Source organism: Tetrao urogallus (genome assembly GCF_951394365.1).
Source record: "Tetrao urogallus genome assembly, chromosome: 6".
NCBI lineage: Eukaryota > Metazoa > Chordata > Aves > Galliformes > Phasianidae > Tetrao > Tetrao urogallus.
In genome coordinates this window covers 23,393,941-23,419,456 of record NC_136819.1, presented here as the reverse complement: position 1 = coordinate 23,419,456, position 25,516 = coordinate 23,393,941, and the positions used below count along the sequence as shown (strand labels likewise).

The window sequence follows — 25,516 nt, the reverse complement described above, 5'->3', positions numbered from 1 at the left end:
AGTGATGACTACATCATCTTTGTAGGCTCTTCCATCATGGAGATGAATGCATTGTAGTACGCATTGGTGTTCTTCTTTTCTAGGGAGTAGGGGAATGCAGGGCATACTGTATTATTTCTTAAAGCAGACATCTTGAACTATAAATACTTTAGCAAGTTAGAGCACCTGTTACCTGTCATTTTCTGACAATTGAGTATCCTTTGGTGATGGAATGGCTTAATATCGTTGTGCTGAAACTTCTGAATAACTGGCAGCTGAGCCGTCTTCCTGTAAAATTGCAGGCATTCTTCTCATATCATACTAACCTCCCTCGCATTCCCTCTCACTGGCTTCAATCCCTCTCTGAAATCTTCTGTTTCAAGGCCAGAGTCTGCCAAATTGGCAAGAAGAACAGATTCTCCCTCTCTTTGAAGAGCTAGTGTCACTTATTAGCATGTGAGAAGATTGATTGTAAATAAACAATAAATTGTTGTGTGGAGTATAGTATTCTAGTAATGTATACAAGGATATGTAGCTGTCTGGATAAAGCAGGTTTATCATTATTATTTAGAAATGACCGATCCTAGCTTGTTTCTTAACCAGCAGGCTTATTTTAACTAGAACAACTGATACTGTCTTTGTCTTAGCTTTACCTCCAGAGATCCCAGACAGTGCATGTTCGTGTATTGTGGAGTTCTGTAACATTCAGTTTTAGTGCTGCCAGCTGTAATGTGTGTTCAGATCTCCCAGTGGCCTTTAATACAAACAAAGGGAATATATAAGAGTCTTCCACCAAGCCTTGTTGATGGGTTGCCCAGAGCAAGATGGAATTCTGCAAGTTGAAACTTGTAATTTTAGAGACTGTACCTTTGTTACCTTGAAAGCAACATAACTCATCTTTCCTCACAATCAAGCAGTTTTAAACTGGCTTTAAAATCAGACTAGCATGCTTCACGTGCACGAAACATTCCTGCAGTAATTCCCATTTTGACAAACCTGGCCCTAAGATACAGATCATGTTGCTTTGGATTGACACTTGGCCCAGTCTAATTAGTTAATACAATACAATATACTAGTGCTTGCTCTGAAAGCCTCTTCTAAAGAGTAATACACTTGTAGACTTTTATAACCAGTAAGTACCATTAGGCCATGTAGCCTGATCTGTATAGCACATCATTAAACTTCACTTAGTAACACCGGTATTGAACCCAAACGCTTTTGTCTGACTGAAAAAATCATTTGCATATCTTCCAGAAGGGCATTCAGTTTTGATTAAGTCATGTGGTGCTGAAGGGGCCGAAAGGCCCCTGGGAAACATAGCAGCAGGAAGCAGTCAGATGGTGGTGCTGCCAGAGCAATTAGGCTGGCCTGCAGCCCGGTCCCCATGATGGACTGAGTTTTCATGGGAAGGAGGCTGCTGGGAACAGCTCACTCTCGGACTACTTCTGCCCAGTGTGCCCATACACACTTTCACTCACAGGTGAGAGGCTGAGCACTGCAGGCACAAAGTGGGGCAGCTCATGAGCACCTCTGCCCTCAGCCACTGCTGGGAGGAATCACTGCTTGTATAGGCTGAGAAAACTGTCCTGACAGAGTAGGAAGATTGCCAATGATCTATTTGATAACTTTGGTTTTGTAAGAGGACAGAATTTACTAAGACTTACTTACTTGATTTTTGAACTGAAATATATGATGGGACTACTGAAATCTGAATGCTGAGCACTACAGTACAATCTCTAGTTGTGGCAGTCTCTAACAATGTAATTATCTTCACCTTATACATTTAAAAGATCTATGAAAAGTAAGTTCTTTTAAATATTGAATAACATATTGAAACCAGTTTGTTATCTTTCTTTCTGATAAGCCAAGTAAATTATTACCTTGAACCTCTCTAAGGCAATTTGGTAACCACATCATCCAGTGCTGCACCTATTTTTACTCCTTTTCAATTCTCACCATTGTTCCTGAGTTGTGGGTGTTTCAGTCTGGCCAAATGCTGGTAACTCAGCTTCTCTAATTGACACTGTTTTGTTTACTCATCTGAAGACCATATTATTTTGGCTATGTTGTTCTGAGCAATTATTTTCACTTTTCTGTCTACTTGTCTTTATAGAAACTGTTTACCTAGCTGGAGTCCTCTGCGCTCAGGTCTATCATAGAATTGCTAAGGTTGGAAAAGACCACTAAGAACATCTAGTCCAACTATCAGCCCATCCCCACCTTGCCCACTGACCACGTCCCTCAGTGCCACATCCACATGTTTCTTGAACACCTCCAGGGATGGTGACTCATCACCTCCCTGAGCAGCCTGTTTCAATACCTCACCAATGTGGAATGGTACTCTAAACTCAGCGTAAGCAAACTGCCAATGGAACTTTTATCTGTTACTGTTTCCTCAGTTGCTGCACTGCTCAGAAAATAATCTTAGTTCTGTTCTAGGCCAGTAATTAAAAAAATGCTTTGCAGTGTAGAACTTTGATGGTATTCTTGGGCATTACAAATGAAATGTACCTTCTAAGTGGTGATTCCTCATCCATGCTTCTAGTTATACCCATTAACCTGTTAACGTGTTCATTTATAGCATTCACATTTTTTAATCAAAGCACTGTTTAGTATAGTGTGGTATCTCTCAAAGTCTGTTATTTAATGCTTTTTTACATCTAGATTTTTGTTCCTGCTTGAAAATACAACAGTTCTCCAAGATTATGTTTTCATAGTTGATAGCTACTAGTAGGTAATTGAAGAAGTCCAGTGTTTCCCAGGGGCCATTAAATAGTGTTTAATGTTTTTCTTGGGAGTATTATCAAACTGGACGTGGTATAAATATCTAGGTCATCTTATGGCAGCACTAAGATCCTATTTCTGCCCTATCCTTGCAGTAGGTCCCGCATGCTCCTGTTGTATAGTAGCCACTTCAGTCAGTAGTAATCTTAAGTTCTAATGGAAATTTAGCTTCTAGTCCTACAAAATTTTCCAGGTGCTTCAGACTTTGAAAATCAATTTTCCACAGTGCTGAGAGGTTATCAGACAGCTCTCTTCTAACAAATTATGAACACCTGATTTTAATTTCTTAATGTGTTAAGTACCACTCCACTACTGACATCTTCCCAACTCATCACTGAAATGGAAGATGCATTGCACAGAAAAAGATGATGCACATTATATTACATACAGCACACACTTGTTCTGAACACTACTTTATTTGCCTCTCTCCCTTCAACGCTGGGATAAAATGTCAAGAGGACTATAATTGCGACAGTTTTCTCCTCATATGCATATCATTATCTTTTTGTTCACTGATTTTTAACATTTCATTTTGTTCCTCTGTTAAATTTTCTGAAAATTCCTGGCACTTCATCAGCAGAAGAGATGTTTTTACCTTGTATTATTTATTTTTATACTGCTTAAGAGTCCATCAAAGACATCTATGCCAGTAATGCATCAATTATTCTTGAATCTTCCAATTAAAATATACTAGAAAAATAGCTTAATCTTTACCAGCACTTAATGTATTATCTGAATTTCATCATACATGAGGGAAATAGCTATAAACTGGAAGAGGGTAGATTTAGACTACATATTAGAGGGAAATTCTTTATTGCGAGTATAGTGAGACAATGAAACAGACTGCCTAAAGAGGCTGTGGATGCACCTTTCCTTAGGCATTCAAAGCCAGGCTGGATGGGGCTTTGAGCAACTTAGTTTAGTGGGAGGTGTCCCTGCCTGTAGCAGGGGCTTGGAACTACATGATCCTAAAGGTCCCTTCCAACCAAAACCTTTTTTTTCTTTTTTTTTAAATGAACAAAATCTCAAACAACTGAAAACACTTGATTAATACTAACTGCCTTCCTATCCCATATACTGAACAAATTCCTAACAGGTAATTCTTTGTATATTCATTCTATAGTGTGTTCATGAAATTAGGTAACGGCTGGGATGAGACTTCGTTGTGTTCTTCATATGGCTTCTAAAACATCTCAAAATATAAACATAACTGGGGGAAAATGGGAAATTGTAACATACAATTAGAATTTCAGTGTGTAGACAACACTAAAGTTTCTGAAAAGTTTCTCTGTCTATGAATGTATTTATCCTTACTTTATTCTACTGAGTGGAAAAACAGATGTTAATCTGGGAAGATCCAAAAGCACCTCTTTCAATTTATTCAAGCTAGAGAATTTTATTGTAGTACTGTTTGATGTTCATGAAGTTGAGTAGTCTGCTAAACAGCAATAGAAAATAATAGTAAAGGCAAAATATGGCTAATGTTCAGATGTCAGTCTGATGTGAGTGGATTTTCAGAATTTTGAACACTTCAGCTATTAATAATTTTCTCTCTGCAGAGAAGTCAAATCTGGTAATTATTTAGAATTAGTTATTACAATTTCAACCACCTAATAATCAAGAATATCTCAGGAAAAAAAAAAAAAAAGAAGGGGAAAAAAGAAAACTTTGAAAGGGTAAGTAGTCTCATCACCAGGAAAGAAAATTGAATCAGTTAGAAAACCTTAAGGCAGACATGGCACTTCTGGAGGAGATGCCCCTTTCCAAGTAAAATACAAACACTTATGTAAGAGAGACAGGGTGGAACTAGCTGTGCCTAATGATTTTTTTCCCCAGAGCAAGGGATGTTCCTGTCTTGTTTAATAAAACTAAAATTCAGGCTCTGAAAGCTACAGAACAGGAGCTTATTGACCGTTGCTGAGTACTAAAGTGACTGGTTAAAGATTCACTTGTCCTTAATGAAGATGACCCTAAACTTCTTATGAAAGCTACCAGGGGATATGATCTGACACTTGTTCACTATGTCTAGTGTTATTCTTTCACTCTTGTAAGAATTTTTTTCGTAGATAAATGCAGAATGATTTATCCCTTTAATTCTCTAGCTTTAATAACCATGGGCTATTCCCTTAATGATTTAGAATTGCATGATGCAGGAGACAGTTAAACTTACTTTCCAAGAGATTAATTTCATTTTCAGGCTGTGCCCAGCTATTTGACAAGATTGTAAGCAAAGAAACTCTTTCTTCCCAAGGAAGGCAACTGTAGTTAGATAAGCACTTTTAGCTTGGCATTGGTGGAGGAACAAACAGTCTGGATATCCTCCATGCTACTGATTTCTTTGCCTTTCTTTGTGGAAACACAGCTTGTCATGTGTTGAAGACAGCACAGAACTTATCCAAACAAAAAATATCCTGGGGAAAAAAAAAAAAAAAAAAGTTATTTCTCAATTTAATCAGGTTCCTGTCCCACTTACAGTGGAGCTATATAAGCAGCTGGGGAGAAGATAGGAGTGAAGGCTGGAGAGAGTAGGACTAATCTTTTCAGATGACCAAGTCTGAAATCTATATTTTTACTACAACTTTGCTTGGTGGTGGCAAAAAGGGTCTAGTGGGACAAATTTGCTTTTAATGCCACAGAACTTCTGTTCCTCAAAAAACAATTTATATATAACCTCAGCTCTCTTGTTTACGGCTGTAACATCAGCTATCAACTGCCTGCTATATTTGTTATGTCTGGTTTTAACTGCATGCTGAAGAGTAGGCACCTAAGCAAGAAGATGACTAGTGTATTGACTCAAAGAACAATTTACCAAAAATACTCTGCAGGTATTTGGAGCCTTTCTCTGAACTTTTGATATGGAAAATATTATTTATGTCTAAACCAAGGATATTAGTGAAATCTTCTGTGGTATCAGTCCTATTCTTTTCTCAGTTTGTGGTTCTTTTGCTCATCTCATATTTTTTTCCACTTTTTCCAAAATCCCACCTGTATTACAATCAATTAAGTAGATTTTTCTTTTTTCCACCTAACTTTTACTGTGTACATTTTAATTTGCTGTGTATACAGAGAAGGGTTTGACTGAAACTGTCTGTGTTTTACCCAAGTCATAGATGTAGCGAAGCTGTTTTAACAAGCAACTTTAATACCTCTTTGCCCTTCTCAAGCTGCGAAAAGGGCTGTAGGGGAGCCAAGAACTTTTGCCAAAACCGTTTACCCAAATGCCTAAATATATCCTCCAACCAAACTTGTAGTGTACTGAGTCAGACAGTGCTTCTGGAACAATTCTGCTTCAAATGTTAAAATCTAAGGATGAGTAATGAAAGCACCTTTGCTGACTGCAAGTACATTAGAATAACAGAGCAAAACACACCACTGCAGACAGTCAGGAGACTAACATTAATCAAGGTGTTCACCTGTATTTTGTATTGAAGCTTCCAAAAACAAACAAAACCACTGAAAACATTCATCAGACTGAGTGAGTGGTTCCTTCATCTTGACGGTACCAGATCAACTGAGAGCTGGTTAGCTTTGAGGATTCTTGCTCTTTACTAAATAAGGCTATCACTTACACCCATCTTTTGAGCGTATCCACTTTGTATTAAAGTGCCTTCATGTAGCAATACTTGAAAGCCTCCTTCAGAATTCTTTATGCCCTAAGTTTTGGCTGAGCAATTTATATTAAAACCATTTCTGCTTCCCTTGCCTGTTCTCTCCCTTCTCTCTTCTCCCCCCTCTTCTTTCCTAAGTAACTGTAGGGTGAGAAAAGAAGCCGTTTTGCATTTCAGTACACTTAATGTAGCCAAGAGGTTTGTTCATTGCTGCTTTGTACTTTCAGACAAACTAGAAAATTTAGATTAATAGGTTGTTTATTCTTTTGCGTGTTCCTCAAATCAAAGGCACTGGGTTGCATTATTAAAGAAGTTTTGTGTGGCAGGCTTGGAACTGTCCTTACTGCGCTGTACGTGAAGAAAAACGATTGCTTTTCATCCCCCTCTCTTTATGCAGACTGGCACTGGAGAACTGTTAAATGTGTGTCATATACTATCACTTAAAGACCTTCCTTCTGTACAGCTGATGTTTATCTCCAATGTCATGGAATGCTTTAATGATCTGTTTTGGAACAGAACAGGAAAACGCTAGAAATAGAAACTCACATGTCTTTATATTTAAAAAAAATTAAATATTCACCAGTTTAATAAAAGGAGGTTTTGTTTAGAACACTAGTGACTGTCTGCTTCGCGGCGTTTTCAGATCTCCTCATTGGGATTCTGTTCATTTATTGTATGGTTTCTCATCCATTCAGCTAGCTATAATGCACAATTAGGATTTCAGGGATGATCTACCCAGCCAAATTAATGAGGAAAGTATTCAATGTTATTTTGAGATGAGACCCATTGCTGAAGTATGTAGTTAGTTTTTGGTAGCTGACTGAATGCATGACAGTGTCCTGATGTTCTGTACCAAATGGGTAATAGCCTACCTCCAGGTTTATAATTATGCTAGGGACTCCATTCCATTGCCATTCTGTGACAGGCCTTCAGCTTCAGAAGTGAAAAGTCTGAGGTGATGTAATTTAAGAGACAAGATTGTGCCTGTCATATAAATAAACGTAAGAGCTAAGATGTTTCTTTGCCTTATGGTTTGTACTTCAGCTCTAGCTGATGTTCAGGATGAGAAAGACAGAGCTGCATATTCAGCACTGCAATTCATTTTAAGAAATGGAAAGACTTCGACCTGTGTGTCACACCAGCGGTGCCAGGTGCACAGTGGGAAGCAAGCAGTCACAGCTATTAGGCTGGCTGAAATGATGAACTTTCTTCAGCTTGATGCAGGGTGCAATAATTATGACTTTCTTGTTTCATGTTTAGTTCCCGATTTGCAGCCCCTTTGCCTAAGAAGAGTCCGGTTTTTGTTCTGAGTGAAACTTAGTGCCTGTACTTCCATTCTGTGTGAGGTACTAGCGCTAGTAGTAGGCTCTCCGAGTCTTCTAGGAAAGAGTATTTAAAGAAAACTTTGCCTATAGGCTTGTTTGTAACTATACTGTCATCCTCCACCTGAGGATCATGCAGAGTTCATCTAGCCACTTCTGAATTTCACTTTATCGTGTTAGTTTACCTCTGTATCACAAATCACTGGCAATGTTGGGTTTCCCTGGCAAGGAGTCTTAAACCTTTTTTGTGGAAATGGGAGTGGTGGTGCTTTGCTTTTGTTTTGGTTTGGGTTTTTTTTATGTCTGTTCATTTGTGATCTCTGCGTAGGCAAGTAGTGACCTGTAGTTCTGCTAGAAGCTGCTTTCCCAGCTTTTCAGGGGACAATCTCAACTTGAGTCTTTCCATACTGTTCAGTTGTCTGGTTTGTTCAATTGTGCCATGTCTTCCACCTTTCTAATGCTTGCAAGCCAAGGTAGCCAAGTTCAAAAATTTATTATAGATCTCTATTTATAATGTTACATATTAACTTTTAGCCTATTATAAACTGCCAAGAATATGAATAAGTAGATCATTGTTCTTTTCTTGTAGAGACTGAATTGTGATGATCCCAGACTTCCAATGGCACAGCAAGTGTTGTTTGCACTGCAATAGATCTGTGACTGAGCTGAACATTGGTACTTTTTTGAGAAAGTCGTAAATATTTTTATCTTCCTAATTAATATTTCACATGTATGAATTTTACCCTGCTGGAGGGGCCAGCAGGGACAGGGAGGTGATTGTCCCCCTCTACTCTGCTCTTGTGTGGCCCCATCTGGAATACTGCGTCCAGGTCTGGAGCCTCCAGTACAAGAAAGACAGAGCTGTTGGAGAGGGTCCAGAGGAGAGCCACAATGATGATCAGGGGACTGGAGCACCTCCCCTGCAAAGACAGGCTGAGGGAGCTGGGCTTGTTCAGCTTGGAGAAAAGAAGGCTGTGGGGTGACCTCATTGCAGCCTTTCAGTACCTAAAGGGTGCCTACAAACAGGAGAGGAATCAACTCTTTGAAAGGGTTGATAACTGCAGCACAAGGGGAAATGGTTTTAAGATGAGGGAGGGGAGATTTAGGTTGGATATCAGGGGGAAGTTCTTTACAGAGAGAGTGGTGAGGTGCTGGAACAGGCTGCCCAGAGAGGCTGTGGATGCCCCGTCCCTGGAGGTGTTCAAGGCCAGGTTGGATGGGGCCCTGGGCAGCCTGGTCTAGTATTAAATGGGGAGGTTGGTGGCCCTGCTTGTGGCAGGGGGGTTGGAGATTCATGATTCTTGAGGACCCTTCCAACCCTGGCCATTCCGTGATTCTGTGATACTGCTTTTTTCCAGTCTAATTTTTGGACATTTCTGAGTCAGATATGGTCATAACCTGATATATCATTATCACAAAATACTAATCTTATTTATTTTTGTTACTGACCAGCAATATTCACACTTACAGGAATTAAAATACTAGATTGACAGGAAGTAGTTTTATACTGCAAAGATGAATAATAAATCATACCTGTTTGTTTTACAAATGAGTTCTATATAAACAAAACTTCTCTGTTCCTATCTGTCTTTAGTATCTGAAAGCAGGTTGTTGTAGCCACAAACTCCACTCATGTATCTCCTCATTTTCCTGTTATACCAGAAATTTCTAGTACTTGCCTAGTTTTCTTTGTGTTTACTAATAGGTATAACAGAAGGTATTTTAATAGCTTCCTTTTAACATCCAGAATAGTTAACAATTTCACACAGATATTGAAACTGGAATCTAATTTGTCTATCATTGAAAAGCTTTCATATCTACACTTATTCATAAGAAGACTTTCTAGTGGTACAGACAGCTATTCAAAAAGAAAAGGAAATCAGAAGAAAGGCTCATTAAATTCTCAAATAATTCACTGATTTGTTGTTTCAGACCTTAACTGCTAAGCAAGTAATGATCTTCCTTGTGCTGTACCAGTGGATTCAGAACTGTGTCCTTCATTCAGCAAAAGTCTGTTCTGGTCACAGCTGTGTATACAGAGCTGCAAGTGAATATGAGATGTGCACATAAAGGCTTTCAGCCTATTTCCCTTTGCAGCACTCATCCATTTGTTCTCTACCAAATCCCAGAAAACATCCTCCTAAATGGAAAGAGTAAAAGTAAATAGCGAGAAGATTTGTTTTTCTTCTTGATAAACATATCATTTAAAGTGACTTTCCAAACATATCCCATTTACTGGAGATGATTTAGAAACTTCAGCATTCTGTTTATTGCCCACCAGCTTGAACCCTCAAAGCCTTGTTCTTTCTGTCAGTTTCTAATTCAGGGAGTTCATCAGCAAAGTTTTATTTTGGTGCTTGGACTCAGGTTCTCAAGTCCAGAGTAACTTCCATATTCTCTAATAACCGAGGAGCTTTTTCTTGTAACTTGTATCTACTGAACATCCTGGAACTTTTTTGGAGGTGGTATATTTTCTGTTTTCCTTTGGGACTCACTGTATGCTAATGATTTTATTTAATCTTGAATCTCTTTGAGAGCTAGTGCTGCTAGTTTCAGAGTCCTCGGTATTGCATGGGAGTGTGGAACAGCAAAGCTCAAAACAGATCCAGACAGGAGATAACTCATGTGAGAGACAACTGCAAGGATGGATGTTACTTTTAAATGTGACATGAAAGTTAAAGCAATATGACTTAATACATCTATATAGCATCCCTTTATTTTGACCATCCACTTCACATAGAGTACTACTGAAATGCAGGAACATCTGATGCAGTCTGTTAGATACAGTTCCTTTGCCAGAAACACCAGGAAGCAATCTTTTTCCCAACAGGGCAGCATGAAGAAACATTTATAATTGCGTGGAGCAAATAGGACCTTAGCTTTTAAGCTCTGCTTTGAAGGATCCAGCACATTTCCTTTGAGTCAAGAACATATGCTGAAATACATTACGTTTAAGTACTTCTTAAAGCTATGTTGCTGTATGATTTGCACCATCTGATTTTCAGACTTGTTCCATAAGTCTCACCATCGAATGGGAAAAGAAGGGCAAATGTTGCAGCAAATAAAAGGAACATGTGTTTTGTAAGTCTTTAATGGCTAGAGATACTTAAAGAGCAGCTTTCATCTTGACTCCCACTCTGATGGTTTATCATACTTGCATTTTCATGGTGGGTTGTAATTTATTTATTTATATTTTTTTTTGGCTGAACAGTCAGGATATTGTTGCACGGGAGACTCAAAAAGAATATGTAAGAGCGAAACCACAAAGAGTACAATTGTGTTAGAACAGTGTCACTGAGAACCCAGTTACTAGTAAAGGTTAATACAGTGTTACTATGGATGGCCCCTCTTCCTATACATGTGTTAGTCAACAGTATAGTTTTATTCTACAAACACATCATGAATAACAGTATAACTGTATTTAGGATATTAGGACTCCTGGAATTCTTTTTTTTTCTTTACTTTCTTTTTCCCCAGAATAAGGATAGCCCTATATTTCTTGAAAGTTCTGTTTTAGTTTCCTCTTTACATTCTCAGTAGCATGCATTGCAGCAGCAATCCTTACAGAAGTTTCCATAGAATACTGATCATGCTTTCTTTAGGAAAAATCTCTTATATATCATATATGGTCAGAATAATTTGCTCTCAAAGTTATCTTCTTAAAACTAAGCAGCTAAGTTGATACTCCTTTTTTTTTTAATCATTTCATCCTTGAAGATCTTCAAACTGTCATCTGAAAGCTGAAAAGAGATTGAACAACTGAACTCTTATCTGTTTTCAGTTTCTTCAAACAAAGATTACAGTATGGGCTTATATGTACCTCCAGTAGATGGCCTTTGTTTTCTCTGGAAAGCCCTGTGCAGCAATAAGAAACTGTCCTTTCATTTTCTCCAACAAGAGGCACTCTTTTGTCTAATTTCTTACCCTTCCCTGATTACCATAATATATGCATACTATTAGTGTTAGGACATAATGCTGAAGAATTTAGAGCATTTCCTTTAACCTTCGTCCAGCAGAATATTTTTAATTTGCAGTTCACAGTAGATGGTCCATGGAAGTGTATTAAACTGTGAAATAGATATCATTTAAACTTTGTCAAAAATGCATGATGTCTATGTGAGGCTTTCTGGATTAATGGACACTTGAAGAGTTAAGAACTTGCTGTGCTAAAAGTTCAAGAATGCCCAACAATTTTTATGTATTTTTAATGAACGTTTATGGTCATTTTAAAATATATGGCAGATACAGAAAAAAGTACCTTATTTCATTTTCTCTCCCTCTTTTTTGGGGGGGGGAAGGGAAGGGGGGAGGGCGGGGAAGGGGAAGGGCCACACTGCTCCCTGGAGAACTGAAGAGTTAAAATCAAGAGCGAAGTTACAGAACTGTGGCCAAAAAAGGGGTAGTTGGATGCATTGTTGTTTCAAGTTTCTCTTAGTGCATTCATTCTGCTTTGCATTCAGACCAGTTCTGTAGTGGTAGTCATTTATAATCATTAATCTAGCTCATTGATATTGTAATGGGCTGCAGACATTCTCTGTGGAGCTTACATGCTCCACTGCATTTCCTTCTAAATAACTAATGACTTCTTCAGTCTTGTCATTAACCAGATTACCTTCCTACATCCACTTATTGACTTGTTTGGTTTCAGGTTCATTTTCTTCTTAGTTTTTTACACTCATAAAAATGACTTGGTTTCAGAGTGTTTGAGAGCACTTTATCTGATTAAAAAACATTGTCAAACCATAAGTTTGTATATACCACAATGCTTGTTTTTTGTGAATAGATGCTTTAACTGTTGACCCAGAGGCTCTTTAAAAATGTCCTTTCCTTTCATACTGTTTTCCTCAGCATTTGTAATCTGTAAAAGACTGAAGAAAACTAGCCAATGGTCTGGGTACATAGGATGGTGCTGCACGGTCTGTGGAAAAACTATGTATAAATATTCATTGCAGTACAGTCAAAGAATGGCCAGGATTATGAATGTTTTTATTACACAAGCTTACAGAGAAAGTTATGTGCTGGACCATTCAGTGCTTTGTGGATCACAACTAGCTTCAGCCACAATGAACTTACTGCTTTACATTATGACATACTAAACTATGCTGAGATGTTCTGTCAGTCTTTCATGATGTGTTTGTAGAAACTGCCCTATTCCTTGAAAGCCTCTTCTGAAACAGTTTAAAGTCCAAAACATTTTAGTTTTGTTCATTGTTGATTGTTGCTCTTCATGCTTTTATGCACCATGTTGAAGTCTGAAACATTTGGGAGATTCAAAGTATTTCAAATACTTGATTCTACTGGAACTGGGTCACCAGAACCTTTGGTTGATGTTTTTTGGAAAGGTCTTAGGCCTGAGATTGCTACAGCAATCTGCAGCATTTCTGCAGTTCATTGTATGTCACTTCTTTCCTCTTTAACCCCCACTTCTTTTTCCTTCTAGCCCAATCTCATAGCTTTTCTTACGATTTCAAACCTGCTGTGCTTGACACTAATGAGTTGTTTGCCAGCTAAATATACTTCTTCAGTTCCCAAAGCAGAGATGAAATACTAAGCAGTAGCTGAAGGCTGTGTGCCTCTCCTTGGCCATAGTCCCATTACTGTCACTAGACCCTCTACACATCTGAGGGAGGAGGCGTTGCACGTAAGGTCCCGTATTGCATGAGATGCAGCTGCATACCACCTGCCCATTTACTCTGCCTTTCTCGTGATGTGTAGCTATGAATTCTTCAGTTGTTTTGAAGATCTTAAGCTTAATGACAACTTGTTTTCTTGAATGGAGCCTGATCCACATCTTGCCTAAAGATTATTGACGCTGCCTGAGAGCCTGGGGAAATGTTGATGGTCCCCTCTAGTGAAGCGTAGCCGGCATTCCTGTACTTCACTATTAAGATTGTTGTGGGTCCCGTTTCAAGTGGTTGAGCAGTCTGCCCCCCAGATGGCCAGAACTCCTGCGGGAATGTTTGCTCCTTATTGTTGACACGACCATATAGCTCTGGCATTGGATTGATTATTTTCTCAATCAGCAACTGAAAGCTCTTCAAAATGAAGAAAATCAACTGTTGAACAAGATAGAAGCACTTGGAAGATCTGCTGATTGCATCTTAAGTGACATGACAGTGAAAGGGAAAAAATGGTGTCACGGACAGCACATACAAAGAATAGTAAATGTAACAGCACTTCATTTGTAAATTAATCTCACTTTGAAATTGTAACTTATTTATGATTTTCCAGTTTATATATCTGAAGAGACAATCTTGGTTTGGTTTTACGTATATTTGGTAGATTAAAACGCCTCTTGCTATCTAATGTCATTTCCCTTTTTAGCTGTTTACAGACTGAGGAGTGATTTCTGCTGGGCCACTGGCTGATGGTCAGCCAAAAACATACAGAATATTTGTTACTACACTTAACTTTAGATGTTGGGACATTCTTAGCATTTCTTACTTTGCTTTTTTAATGTATCTAACACACGATAGAACACCATACATTCTCACACTGTAGTCCACCAAACAAGCCTTTTCATTTGCTTCAAGCCATGTCCTTTTAGACCTTACTCACAGATCTGAGTGTAGATTTAGTATTATGTATGCTTTTGAATATACACAGGATTATCTTGCAAAGAAGGCTACATGAAGAAAACTGGGTGTCTGTGTAGCAAATAGTTTTATCTACTACTTGCTTTCTTTAGTCAGTAATGTATCTGACAGATTTAAACCAGGCTTTTTTTTTTGTTTATCTTCCGTCTTTGGGGTTGTTCAGCCTGAAGAAGAGAAGGCTTCAGAGTGATTTCACCACTGCCTTTCAATACTCAAGGGGAACATAAAAATATGGAGAGTAATTTTTTATATTGTCTGATAGTGATGGGACAAGGGGCAAGTTTTAAACTAAGAGAAGAAATTTCAAGTAGATATAAGGAGAAACTTATTTACTTAGAGAATGATGAGGCACTGGCACATGTTGCTCAGAGAAGCTGTGGATGCCCCATGCCTGGAGGCATTTAAGGCTAGGTTGGCTGGGGTCTTGAGCAACCTGATGGAGCGGGAGATACAGGGGAGTTGGAACGAGATGGTCTTCACGGTTCCTTCCAACCCAAGCCATTCCATGGTGATCTACTTCTGAAAATACCTCCAAAAGTTATGGTTAATTCTTCTTTCTTACTGCTTGCTGTTCTTGCTCTTCAGGAGTTCTGAATTCGTTAAAATCCAACTTCATCCGAAGTCCCATCCTGCAGTTAAAAGAAGAAATGAAAAAGTTAACATCATCTTTAGTGTTTCATTAGATTTTAGTGTTTAAGTTATCAAAGTTCATACTTGAGTCATGTTTCAGGCTATCTGTGGATTGAGGAATACTGCATTGATGATGGTTGAACTTCCACTATTGGAATGTTTTCTTTACATTTTTTTGTTTTGTTTCTAATAAAGTTTAAATTCTTCAGTTTCTGGATGTGCCATGCTAGCCACATGAGCATGCCACATCATAGCCTTTGGACTGCACCTTTGGCAATGCTCATCCTGCCCTTAGTGACACTCACTCTAAGCTGAAGGAATGCTGCCACATGAAATGTTTTATACTGTAAGATAATTATGGGGAATTTGAAAAGAACTAGAGGATGATTGAAAGTTTGCATAAACACCAAGATTCTGGATTCTGGAGATAGAATTGCAGCAGTTCTATACAGATTCATGTTTTGTTTTTTGTTAACCTGACAAATGGCTTATTGATGACACAGTTCAAGATCAAGGGGCAAAAATAACCACACTATCTAGAGATTTTCATTTTTTAAAACATCTTTAGCTCACTCAAAAGGTGGTGCCACTGGAGCTTTGCCTGAAATAAGCCATCTTTTCAGTGGGGTTACTGTTCATTTGAACTGTCAAGATTCCCTTTCGAACTAATGTTTTTATTCTTTATGTCAACTGCAGATAAATCTTTTCCTTCTTACTTGAGTACTTAAAAAAGCTCTCTGCTCAACCACAGTGTTAATCCTTTCTAACGGTTCTCTCTTTCAGCACTACCCCGACAAATCTTTTTGGTCAGTCTGCTTTAGCTCTCCACTGTATTTGTCTTGAGTCCAAGTGAATCTTACTAAATCTCCGTCACTCTTTTCATTTTTTCTGTATCTTAAGCTGGGTCTTTCTGTGTGTTATCAGGAGTCACCTAAGTTTGCTGTTTGCAGCCATGATCCTTTGTGGAGCACAGAATATCTTGTGAAGGCTAGTTGCCTGTAGCAACGCTCTTACATCTGGTTCTGGCAGGATTTTGCAAATGTTTTCATATGTCTGTAGAAATAATCTGGCGCTTCAAGCACCACTCTGGAAGAATTCAGCTATAGAACCAAACTCTAGCAACGGAATGCATTCTTCAGATATCCTGCCTGCCTTTGCTGTCATGTCAGATGGTCTTTTGAGAACACCTTGGGATCCCTTCTGGAGGGATCGAAATGATATCAGTGGAAAAACAGGATTTGCGAGTAACCTGAAGTCAGCTGCTGCTTTAATATAGGAAAGATGCTAGAAGATGAGTCTTAAGAATGTGTCTGATATCAGAGTGTTAACAAACGATCTTAGCAACTGTAATACAAATAAAGCCAGTTGTCCTGAACCTACCTTTAATTAGAAGACCATTAATTACAATAAGGATCATTAATGACAATAGTATTGCATACTCTTCAACTTCTGAATTTAAACATCTTCAGCAGGAAATTACCTGAGCCTAAGTTTATCTCTCCTGAAAAGGGAGGTTCTGCTTTCTCTCTTTACATTTTGGATCTGGCTTCTGTTTATTTTATCTCTTCTCGTTGGTAGGAAAAATGAATCAATCAAAGAAACAGTGATTGAATGTTTTTATTTTCTTTCAAAATCTTCCTAAATGACCATTTCCTCAAGTTAGAACAACAGGTCTTTTTCCTGATAGTTTATAAAATCTCTCAATGTAAAATTTTATAAATTTATTGCTAATCAAGTGCTATGCTTAGATTCATTTTCCTAGAGCTCTTGGTTTTCTGTTTGCTACTAGTGCCAGATGTATGGAGAGCTGGGGACATTAGGTTATCACTATCCTGCAAATAAGATGTGCAGAGCACAGCCTCTTCGTCAGATGGAAGCTGTGAAATTGTGTTATTAACTATGAGTGTGTTTATATTGCTCTTTTTGTAGAATTGCAACTCCTGTAGGCAGCATGAGAACATCTGGACTTTTATTTTCAGAGGCTTTTTCTTTTTTATTTGTTTTTTGTAAATATAAAGAGAAAATCCTAAGGATGTGATACTGTGTATATCAGAAACTCTAAAAATCTAAAGGCCAGGAAAGATTCTCCCAACATTTCAAAGTACATTTTGTTATTTATTGGGCTTTTCTCTGTTATATTTCCAGGAGACTGATTTACCGTGATTGTGACTTTATGACTCCTGAATGACTTCATGGCTGTGGTAGAAAAACAATCTGTGGAAATTTTGTGTCCTACCATAATCCTGAGTGGAAAGCTACATTGCCCAGGGCTCCAGCCTTCTTGGATAGCTTTATATACAAGATGATGAATATAAATTTAAGTTTCTTATTCCCATCAAGGCAATCATTCTGTTTCTGGGGAGTTACTAATGTGACTTTTTGGGTCAAATTTCATACACCAACTGCAATAAGTGTTCTCCTACTGCTTTTGGCATATTTATAGCTGTCATAGGTTGTGACAGCACTGTAGATAACTATGTCTTGTGCCGAAAGCAGCCTAGATACAGCAGCAGTGACTTCAGTTCAGGCTGTCCTAAATATTTATTGGCTTCCTAGGTAGATTTTACAGCCTTCACTGAGCTCCAGGCATCTGTGGCTAGGCTGCTGTCAACATGAAAGACTTTAAAGCTTTAAAGATAGCTCAGGTGTGTCTACAGTACACCTCATTCAGGACACCAATAGCAGGCTAAATGCATCATTTAGCATTCCTAGAGCTTGCTTTGCTTTGTGTTAGGTGCCACCTGTCAGCTACACACAAACAGGAAACAGAAGTGGTAAAAGAGTCTAGGTTTTAAAAGCCAGGGAAATACAAAGCAGCTGCCTTCAAGTGCTGGCCATTTTTATCCAGAAAGTGGTGTGTTTGTTTTCCAAGACTGTACCACTTGGATGAACATCTCTGGCCACTGTGTCTCTGAAATGTGAGGACAAGTCTCCCTTGGCATTAATGGACAATAAACTGATTGTGGATGGTGAGATCTGGTGGACAACAGTCTGGATTTTGCTAGTATCGTGACAGCAGCAGCAGTATACAGACTAGGCAGGAGTCTGGAGACCAGTACAGCAAAAATTGTGAGTAAACAGTTAAAGAGCTTCCTCTTCAACTTTAGCCATACCAATTTACTTTTCTTTTTCTGTTAAGTCTCCCAGCTCCTTCTTAGTGGACTGCTGTTTCAGAATCACTCTGCGATTTATTGATTAGCTATCTTGCAGTAGAAAAGTGTTACTTTGAAATTAAGATGGTTAATGTGGAGATTGCAGTTTCTCTTCATCCTTAAGCACATGAGATGATCAAGTTTGTTGCACTGTGAAATCATGGTAGAGTGCATATATTTCTCTGCTATAGGGTCAGCCTTAAACTCTTTGATTTGCTTCATTTGTTACTGGAACTTGAGATATAGTAATTTTGTGGTAGCAACCAAAGTGGCAGTTGTGGATTCCAATTTTCACTTATTCTTACTGATACCTTCCTTCTTTTCTTTCTTTCTTCATCTTGCAGCATTGGAGACTATTTACTCAGCTGTGGCCTGGAGACAGGAAGGAGCAATGTGGTCATACACCAAACTGCCCTTGTTTATTCCAAGCAGCTCTTGGCAGGCAGTATGGTTCATGGGCAAAAGTAATTTTCTGTATGGTCTTCGCTGACCTTGCTGTAGGGAATAAGAAAACAGTCATCACAGAAAGCTGTAGACACCTCCCAGGGTCTGCGGTGATCCCCCTTCCTGTTTAATAGGTATCCATCCCTAGTCAGAGAAATCGGTATGATTTACTGGTCAGATGCCTGGGGTTGTCTACAGGCTGTTATGTTATGGTCTAAAAGCCTGCATGCTTTGGTGACTCATTTGAGGGTGCATTCTCTCCAGACATAAGCAGCAAGAAGAAAAAGAGTAAAGAACAAGCTTCTTCCTTTACAGAAGGAACTTCTCTGTGCTGCTTCAGCTTTGCATGCAGTTCCCATCTAAATAGAATACTTGCTCAAAGGCCAGAACTGTAATTAATTCTTCACTTGTACTGAAAATAAATGTTGCCTTCTGATTTGCTGGCTGGGGAGGATATCTGCTATCCTTTCTTAATGTCCTTTTAGGCAGACTTCTGCTTTAGCTATATGTTGCTTTGTGGTTTTCCGGTGGAGGAATAAGGATGGTGCTCTAATTCAAAACAAAGAATGAGGAGTAAAGGACAACATAAATGATTATTAAGTTTTAAAAACACATTAATTGCAGGCAATGAGATATCTTTGTGCCTCAAAACTAATGCTTACTTAGGGCCCAGTTACCCTTTTAAGCTGCTTTTGTCTAGAAACCTGACAGAGTCTGTGAACAACTTTCACAGAAAACCTCCTCCTACCTTTGAGGAGAAAGATAAGGCTAAGATTCAGAAGTCTGTGGGAGAATTATCCTCCCAGAACTTGTCTGCTCCGAACGCATGAGGGATGCTCTGTACAATGCTGGCCACCCCACTGTGAAAATGTTAGGGGAACAAAGCAGAGCGACAGGTATGATTGGGCAAAGTGTGGGAAGTAAAATAAACAGATTTAACTTCAAATCAATATAGTTGTCAGTTAAACAGACTGTAAAAAAGGAATTGTTTTATTGGCATGCTGACAAATGGATGGAAAAAAAAACAGAGAGCCAGAGGTGCAAGGATGCATAAATAGGGAATTGAACTTAAGCGAACCAGAAGTGTAACCTGAATATTGGATCAAGCTTCCAAATGGTGTGACTGCTTGAGGACTAACACATAAACTCTTTAGGTAAAGATCAGGATTGTAATGCCCACTGTTATTAAGATCTTGATTTAGAAGTTCTTGAAGAGTAGCCCACACCATACTCTTCAACTATGAGAAAATGTGTTTCAGAAGAGATTTTTAATGCCCACCTACTAACCTTCTCCCTGTGTTGAGCTAGTTGGAGATGATTTCATGAAGCTTGCATGTTCTTTAAATGATCAAAGAGCTTCTTTAAGAAATTAGGACCAAAATCTGTATTGCTATAAATGAATGTCAACATAACAAAACAAAAGAGAAGAACCTTTCTCTTTCTATGTTTAATGAAATATAAATTGTGACCTGGCATTTGGTTGAAAAATCTGTTAAAAATAGCAGTTTACTGCTCGTAGTAAGCATGACACTTTCAATAGTATCTTGTGGTTATACTTAAAAGCTCAGTGGTACTGGACACCCTCATAGCCCAAGCTCAGTCACATGATGGCTGAAAGACCAAGTGTCTTCAACAGAGATCAGCCTCTGAATTGCATTTTAGTTAGAAATGACAATACAAAAGAAGTTACAGTGCCCTCCATATTCTCCAAGGTATTTCACATTTCAGTGCCATCACAGAAATCTGAATTCAGTTCTTATGTGGGAAGAAGAGAGATTCTGATGTATTTATCCCTGTAGAAGAGCAGGCTGTACAAATCCCTATAATGGTATTGTGACCTGCACAAGCTGGGACTCCCTTGTATTCTTTCTGATTTCTGACTGCAGAGCTGGCTTTTCCAGGCTGAACAAAATGTTTCTACTTATTGTTCAAAATAACCTTTTAGTACCATGACTTGAAATCAAGGGTACTTTATCAAGTAGAAAGTCCTCCCGAGAGCAGTGTGAAATAAATAATTCTAGGTAGTGTCTGTCTTATAGTTTTCTGAACAGAAAATATATTAGCTCTCTCCCCTCTTTCCTCCAGTTCCCTCACTAATAACGTAGGTAAAGTCTGTAACCTGATTTTGATGTCAGTGATCCCGCAATGTTTCTGTAGTCAGCACTGAAAAAATTACTGTGGCTGGGTTGGACATTGCATTGAAATGTCCTTTGGTGCTGCATACCTGGCTCTTGAAATGTCTGACAGAGTTATAGCATTTTCCCTTTCTCTTAGTTTTTCTTTTCTCTTAGTGGAACCATCTAACTTTGAGATAGGAAGAAGTTGTGGCTACCAGCTGGGATAGGTGATATTTGGTTGATTATTTGAATGGGAGCTTAGGGGCGATGGAAGGTTAAGATGTGTCTCTGGTAACAGAACTGATGTTCTGTACCTCAGTCCTAATGCCTGTGCCCTTTGGATTCCCTCCCCAACTACTGCTTGGCTCTACTTCCACCCCTGGCTCTTTCTTTCATACTTCACATTTTTCTGTATATAGAAGTACTGCAAAATTGCTGCCATTCAGCTAGTCTTCTCCATAACTCCAGTCCACAGGCTTTTGGACCATGAACACACAATCAGGTTGGGCTTTTTGACAACAATATATTTCCATTCCCTTGGGATCCTATAAAATTCCATAAGATTCACCTCTATGACTCCTTTTGCTGAACCACAGAGGCCTTTCTTGACCATCCTTTCACAAAGCAGCTCCCTAAAACATAAATCATTTGATTGCTCTTCTTGTGTTTCTTGGATCTTAGTTCTCTGCTTCCTATAATACAGTGACCAGATTTGTACACATTATTCCAAAAAGAGACCGTCCAGCTGCCTTACCAAATGCCAAAGTAATAACGTCTGTGGTTTATACTCTGTAGCCTTCCATATACAACCCCAAAGCCTTGTTTGCCTTTGTTACTGCTGCCAGATGTTCTGTGGATGGTTTTCAGGCTTATTGTGGTGAATGTCATCATGCCAGCAAATTTCAGCAAATTTAAGTGACTTTGAAATGATTCTTTTTTCCACATTCAAGTCAAACCAAACTGTGTTGTCACTTGAAACTGCGCTGTGTTGGTTACCTCTTTGTCACACTGAATCACCACTACCTGCTAGCAGCTTCTCTGATGGAAATGCTTTAGAAGTGTTTCCCCTCTATTAGGCCCCTGGTTGTCTGGTTCACTTGAAGTCCCATCTGCAGAGTCCAGCTCTGAGGGCCTAGGCAATAAGGAAGTAGATTTATTGTTGCTACGTATTCAGTCTTAAAACGAGGGTAGAAAAGAGCATTAATTTTTTCAAGAGATGAAGCATGGGGAGAGATCATCCTGTAAAAAACTGTTATATTCTCACCTCTCCTTTCCTGCAGATTTGCTGACAGCACAGGAATACCACTGCCTACTGCAGCTGCTCTGCCCTGACTTCCCTATGGAACTCACTCAGAAAGCAGCAAGGTGGGTTCTCATCTACTCTTTTAGAGCAAGATCAGTCCTGCACAAGTGGACTTGGGAACTAGGTTTGTGGATAAAGGTATGAACAGAGACCTTCAGCTTTTAACATTCTGAGGAAAAGAGATATCGTGATTTGGGGTTAAAAACAGTGTTTTTTCTAGCAATGAGAAAGAATATATATTTAAAGCATATGAGTGCAGAATATTGCTCTAAGTTCAAGGTGAGTTGCATATAAAAGAATGTTAGCCAATGTGGTTTTAACTGATATCATTTAAAATGTATTTACCAACCAGATTCCTGTGGTTGATGACATTTAAAAGGTACTAAACTCAGGTAAATTGCTAATGTTTTAAAGTACTTTAGCTAAGAACACGGTAGCTAATCTATTTGAAATTTTATTTTAATCTAGGCAAGGCCTAAAGCAGATAGATGGCTCAGGGCACTGATAATGTGATATGGGACTTTTTTACTGACAGTGTTTGTTGGTTCCAGTCCAGCCCAGACAGTTAGAATAGAATCATAGAATCACTCGGGTTGGAAAAGACCTTGAAGATCATGGAGTCCAACCACGACCTAACCATACTGCCCCAACTCTAACAACCCTCTGCTAAATCATGTCCCTGAGCACCATGTCCAAATGGCTTTTAAACACATCCAGGGATGGTGACTCAACCACCTCCCTGGGGAGCCTATTCCAGTGCTTAACAACCCTGTTCTTCTGTGAAGAAGTGTTTCCTGATATCCAACCTAAACTTACCCTGGCGCAACCTGAGGCCATTTCCCCTCATCCTGTCACCAGTGAAAAGGGACCAACCCTGCTCTTGCTGTAAGCACCTTTCAGATACTGGAAGAGAGCAATAAGGTCTGTCCTCAGCCTCCTTTTCCCCAGACTGAACAGCCCCAGTTCCTTCAGTCTCTCCTTGTAGGGCACAGTCTCCAAGCCCTTCACAAGCCTTGTTGCCCTTCTTTGGACCTGCTCCAGCACCTCAATGTCCTTTCTATACTGAGCTGCCCAAAACTGAACACGGTACTCGAGGTGAGGTCTCACCAGTGCCACCAATAAGTACAGGGGCAGGATGACTTCCCTCGTCCTGCTCACCACTCCATTCCTGATCCAAGCCAGGATACCACTGGCCTTCTTGGCCACCTGGGCACACTGCTGGCTCATATTCAGCCAACTGTCCATCAGTTGATTATTAACTATCTGATAGTGAAAAATGTAATACAATATATGCATCTTTTGGGATAGGGGGTCTTCTCAGATCTTAGGTCTGAGATCACAGCAAGATTACTGAATGAATACTTTATTCCTAGCCATCTCAGTAGAAGGGGCATGGAAATTAAAGTGTTTTAGTGGGCACAGATATAACATTGGAAACAGAATCCAGGCACGTGATCAGGATATTAGCTGCTCCTTTGTTGTTCATGGCCTGAATAATGAAGAGGTCCTTATTTTTAGTATTTTTCATTTCTTTCTTCAGCATCAGAGTCTCTTGAAAATAATACTAAGACAGGAGAGTGAAAAAGTGTTATCTATCTGGCAGTACTTCCACCTGGCTGACTGAATTCTCCCCTGGTACCTATGTCTTGGTATCTGAATTAAAGCTGTGCTGCTTCAATTAATACTAAAAGATGAGTGCTGCTTTTCCCTCTGGCTCATCCGTGTGCCTTCTGGGCCCAACAAAGTGCAGTTGCTTGGCCTCCAATGCCAGACTGGGAAAGAATGCTAACCCTGCAGCAGGAATATATCTGCTGCTTCCTTTCATGGAGGTACAACAGCACCAGTCCCATGTGTGGGTGTGCATTTCATAGTGTTCCAGCTGAGCTGAGCAGGAATTTGTGATGGTGCATGAAAGGAGACTTCAGCATATCTACACATGTTATGATGTTTGTGTCAAGGAATTTAATCCACAAGGCTGCTGTAAACTAGAGGCCCCATTTAGGGGCCTGCTGCACTGTTGTGTGCATGCCTTAGAGACAGGCGAGCAGGCTTTGAGAGCAGGTGTTAGAGAGAAACGAAATCTCTGTCAGATGCACCCCAGCTCAGGTGGGGATGACCTCACTCTTGTTGCTGGCTGGTTAAGATTTACTTAGACAATGCTATTACTCTGTTGGAAGATAATCCGATTGAGCAATTTTAATAAAACTTGCCATATTTCTGAAATATCTTTCTCTTTGCTTCCAGTTGTTGCTCTTTTTTTCCTTTTTCACGTCCCATGCTGCTACTCAGTCCAGTTCCCACTTCCTATCGTTCTCTCTGGTTCTGCCTGTCAGAAAGGTGAATCGGTCTTCTGGAAGCAGTTGTTTGAGTCCTTGAAGAGTGGGAATGGCACACAGAGACCTCCTGACCCTGTTCCTCTTTCACTCTGCACAATCCCAGCAATTTTGTTGCTAATTTGCCTTGGGAAAGGAATTCAGGTGTGGCAGTAGCCACAGTGTTTGCTGATACAGCCAGGAGCTGTGTCATTATTGGAGCTCCTAGGAAGAAAGCAGTCATAGTTGTATTCTCTGTGCTGCATGATTGAGATGATCTCACAACACGGTACTCTCCACTTGTCCAGGAGCTGTTGCTATGCACTGATAACAAACACTGGAAGGGAGTAAGACCTGGCAATGTTAGAGGAACAGAGGTTACAACAGTATTGGTTTTGTTAGCATGACACCAGAGACCTCTATTTTTCTATTCCTGGTGCCACACAGATGCAGAGGTGGTCATGCTGCCCAAAAAACAAGTTATGTGTGTCTATGAGACTTCTTGGACATTTTTTTCTTCAAAGGGTCATAGGCATTAGCACGTTAAAGATTTTTATGTACAGAGATACCTTTGATCTTCAGAGGCACCTTCTGGCTTTCTGAATCATGAAACTGCAAAGGACAGAAGAGGAAGAAATTTTTCCTGTTTGGTGCTGGAATCTCAGGACCTTACCAGAGCACTGATTTTTCTCTTGTAACAAACACAAGGACCACACTGCCTGCATTGCAGTAGTGTGAGCAGAGTAGTACATAGAGTAAGTACATAAACCAGTCCTGAGCTGGTTTATGCAGTATGGGAGCTTACATTGCATTGGTAAGTGCTAACGGAAGTGGGTCTTGAAAGCCTGTACACTCACTGGTAATAGATTGCCTGAGAGTGCAGATCTTACCCTTTTTGTGTGTTCCATTTATTTTTGCCTCCATGTATGAGTAAACAAACCAAGTCTCTGAAGACCCATTTGATCCAGCCTGGCTTTAAGACACACAGAGTCAGTTTGCCCTTAATGGTAGTAGAGAGCGGTAAAAGTCCTTTGCCTGTTCAACTTGCTGGGTCTAGAATTTGTCCTGGGAACATCCTGTCTAGTCTCGGTTTCTGAAATTCTAGCTGTAGTCAGCAGATCACAAAGTTTCCCCATTGACACACTAGCAAGGCTTTCCTACCAGCCAAACCCGCTTGAACCTAAAAGACCTCTACATCCTTACCAGAATCCCTCAAATGTAGGCATCTTTCTTCAGTTCTTTCCACATTTTCTCCTTAATATCCATTAT

General features: G+C 39.4%; 1 protein-coding gene across 1 annotated transcript in view; it reads left to right on the top strand.

Annotated features, from left to right (window-relative positions):
- The window catches only part of CSTPP1 (centriolar satellite-associated tubulin polyglutamylase complex regulator 1), a gene marked incomplete at both ends in the record, with an annotated part of 82,063 nt that overhangs the window by 46,190 nt on the left and 10,357 nt on the right, over positions 1 to 25,516 (top strand). Inside the window, one exon of the mRNA XM_079536932.1 lies at positions 21,913 to 21,997. Within this exon, the coding sequence (XP_079393058.1) occupies positions 21,913 to 21,997 (85 nt within the window). The remainder of the gene's footprint in view (positions 1 to 21,912; positions 21,998 to 25,516) is intronic.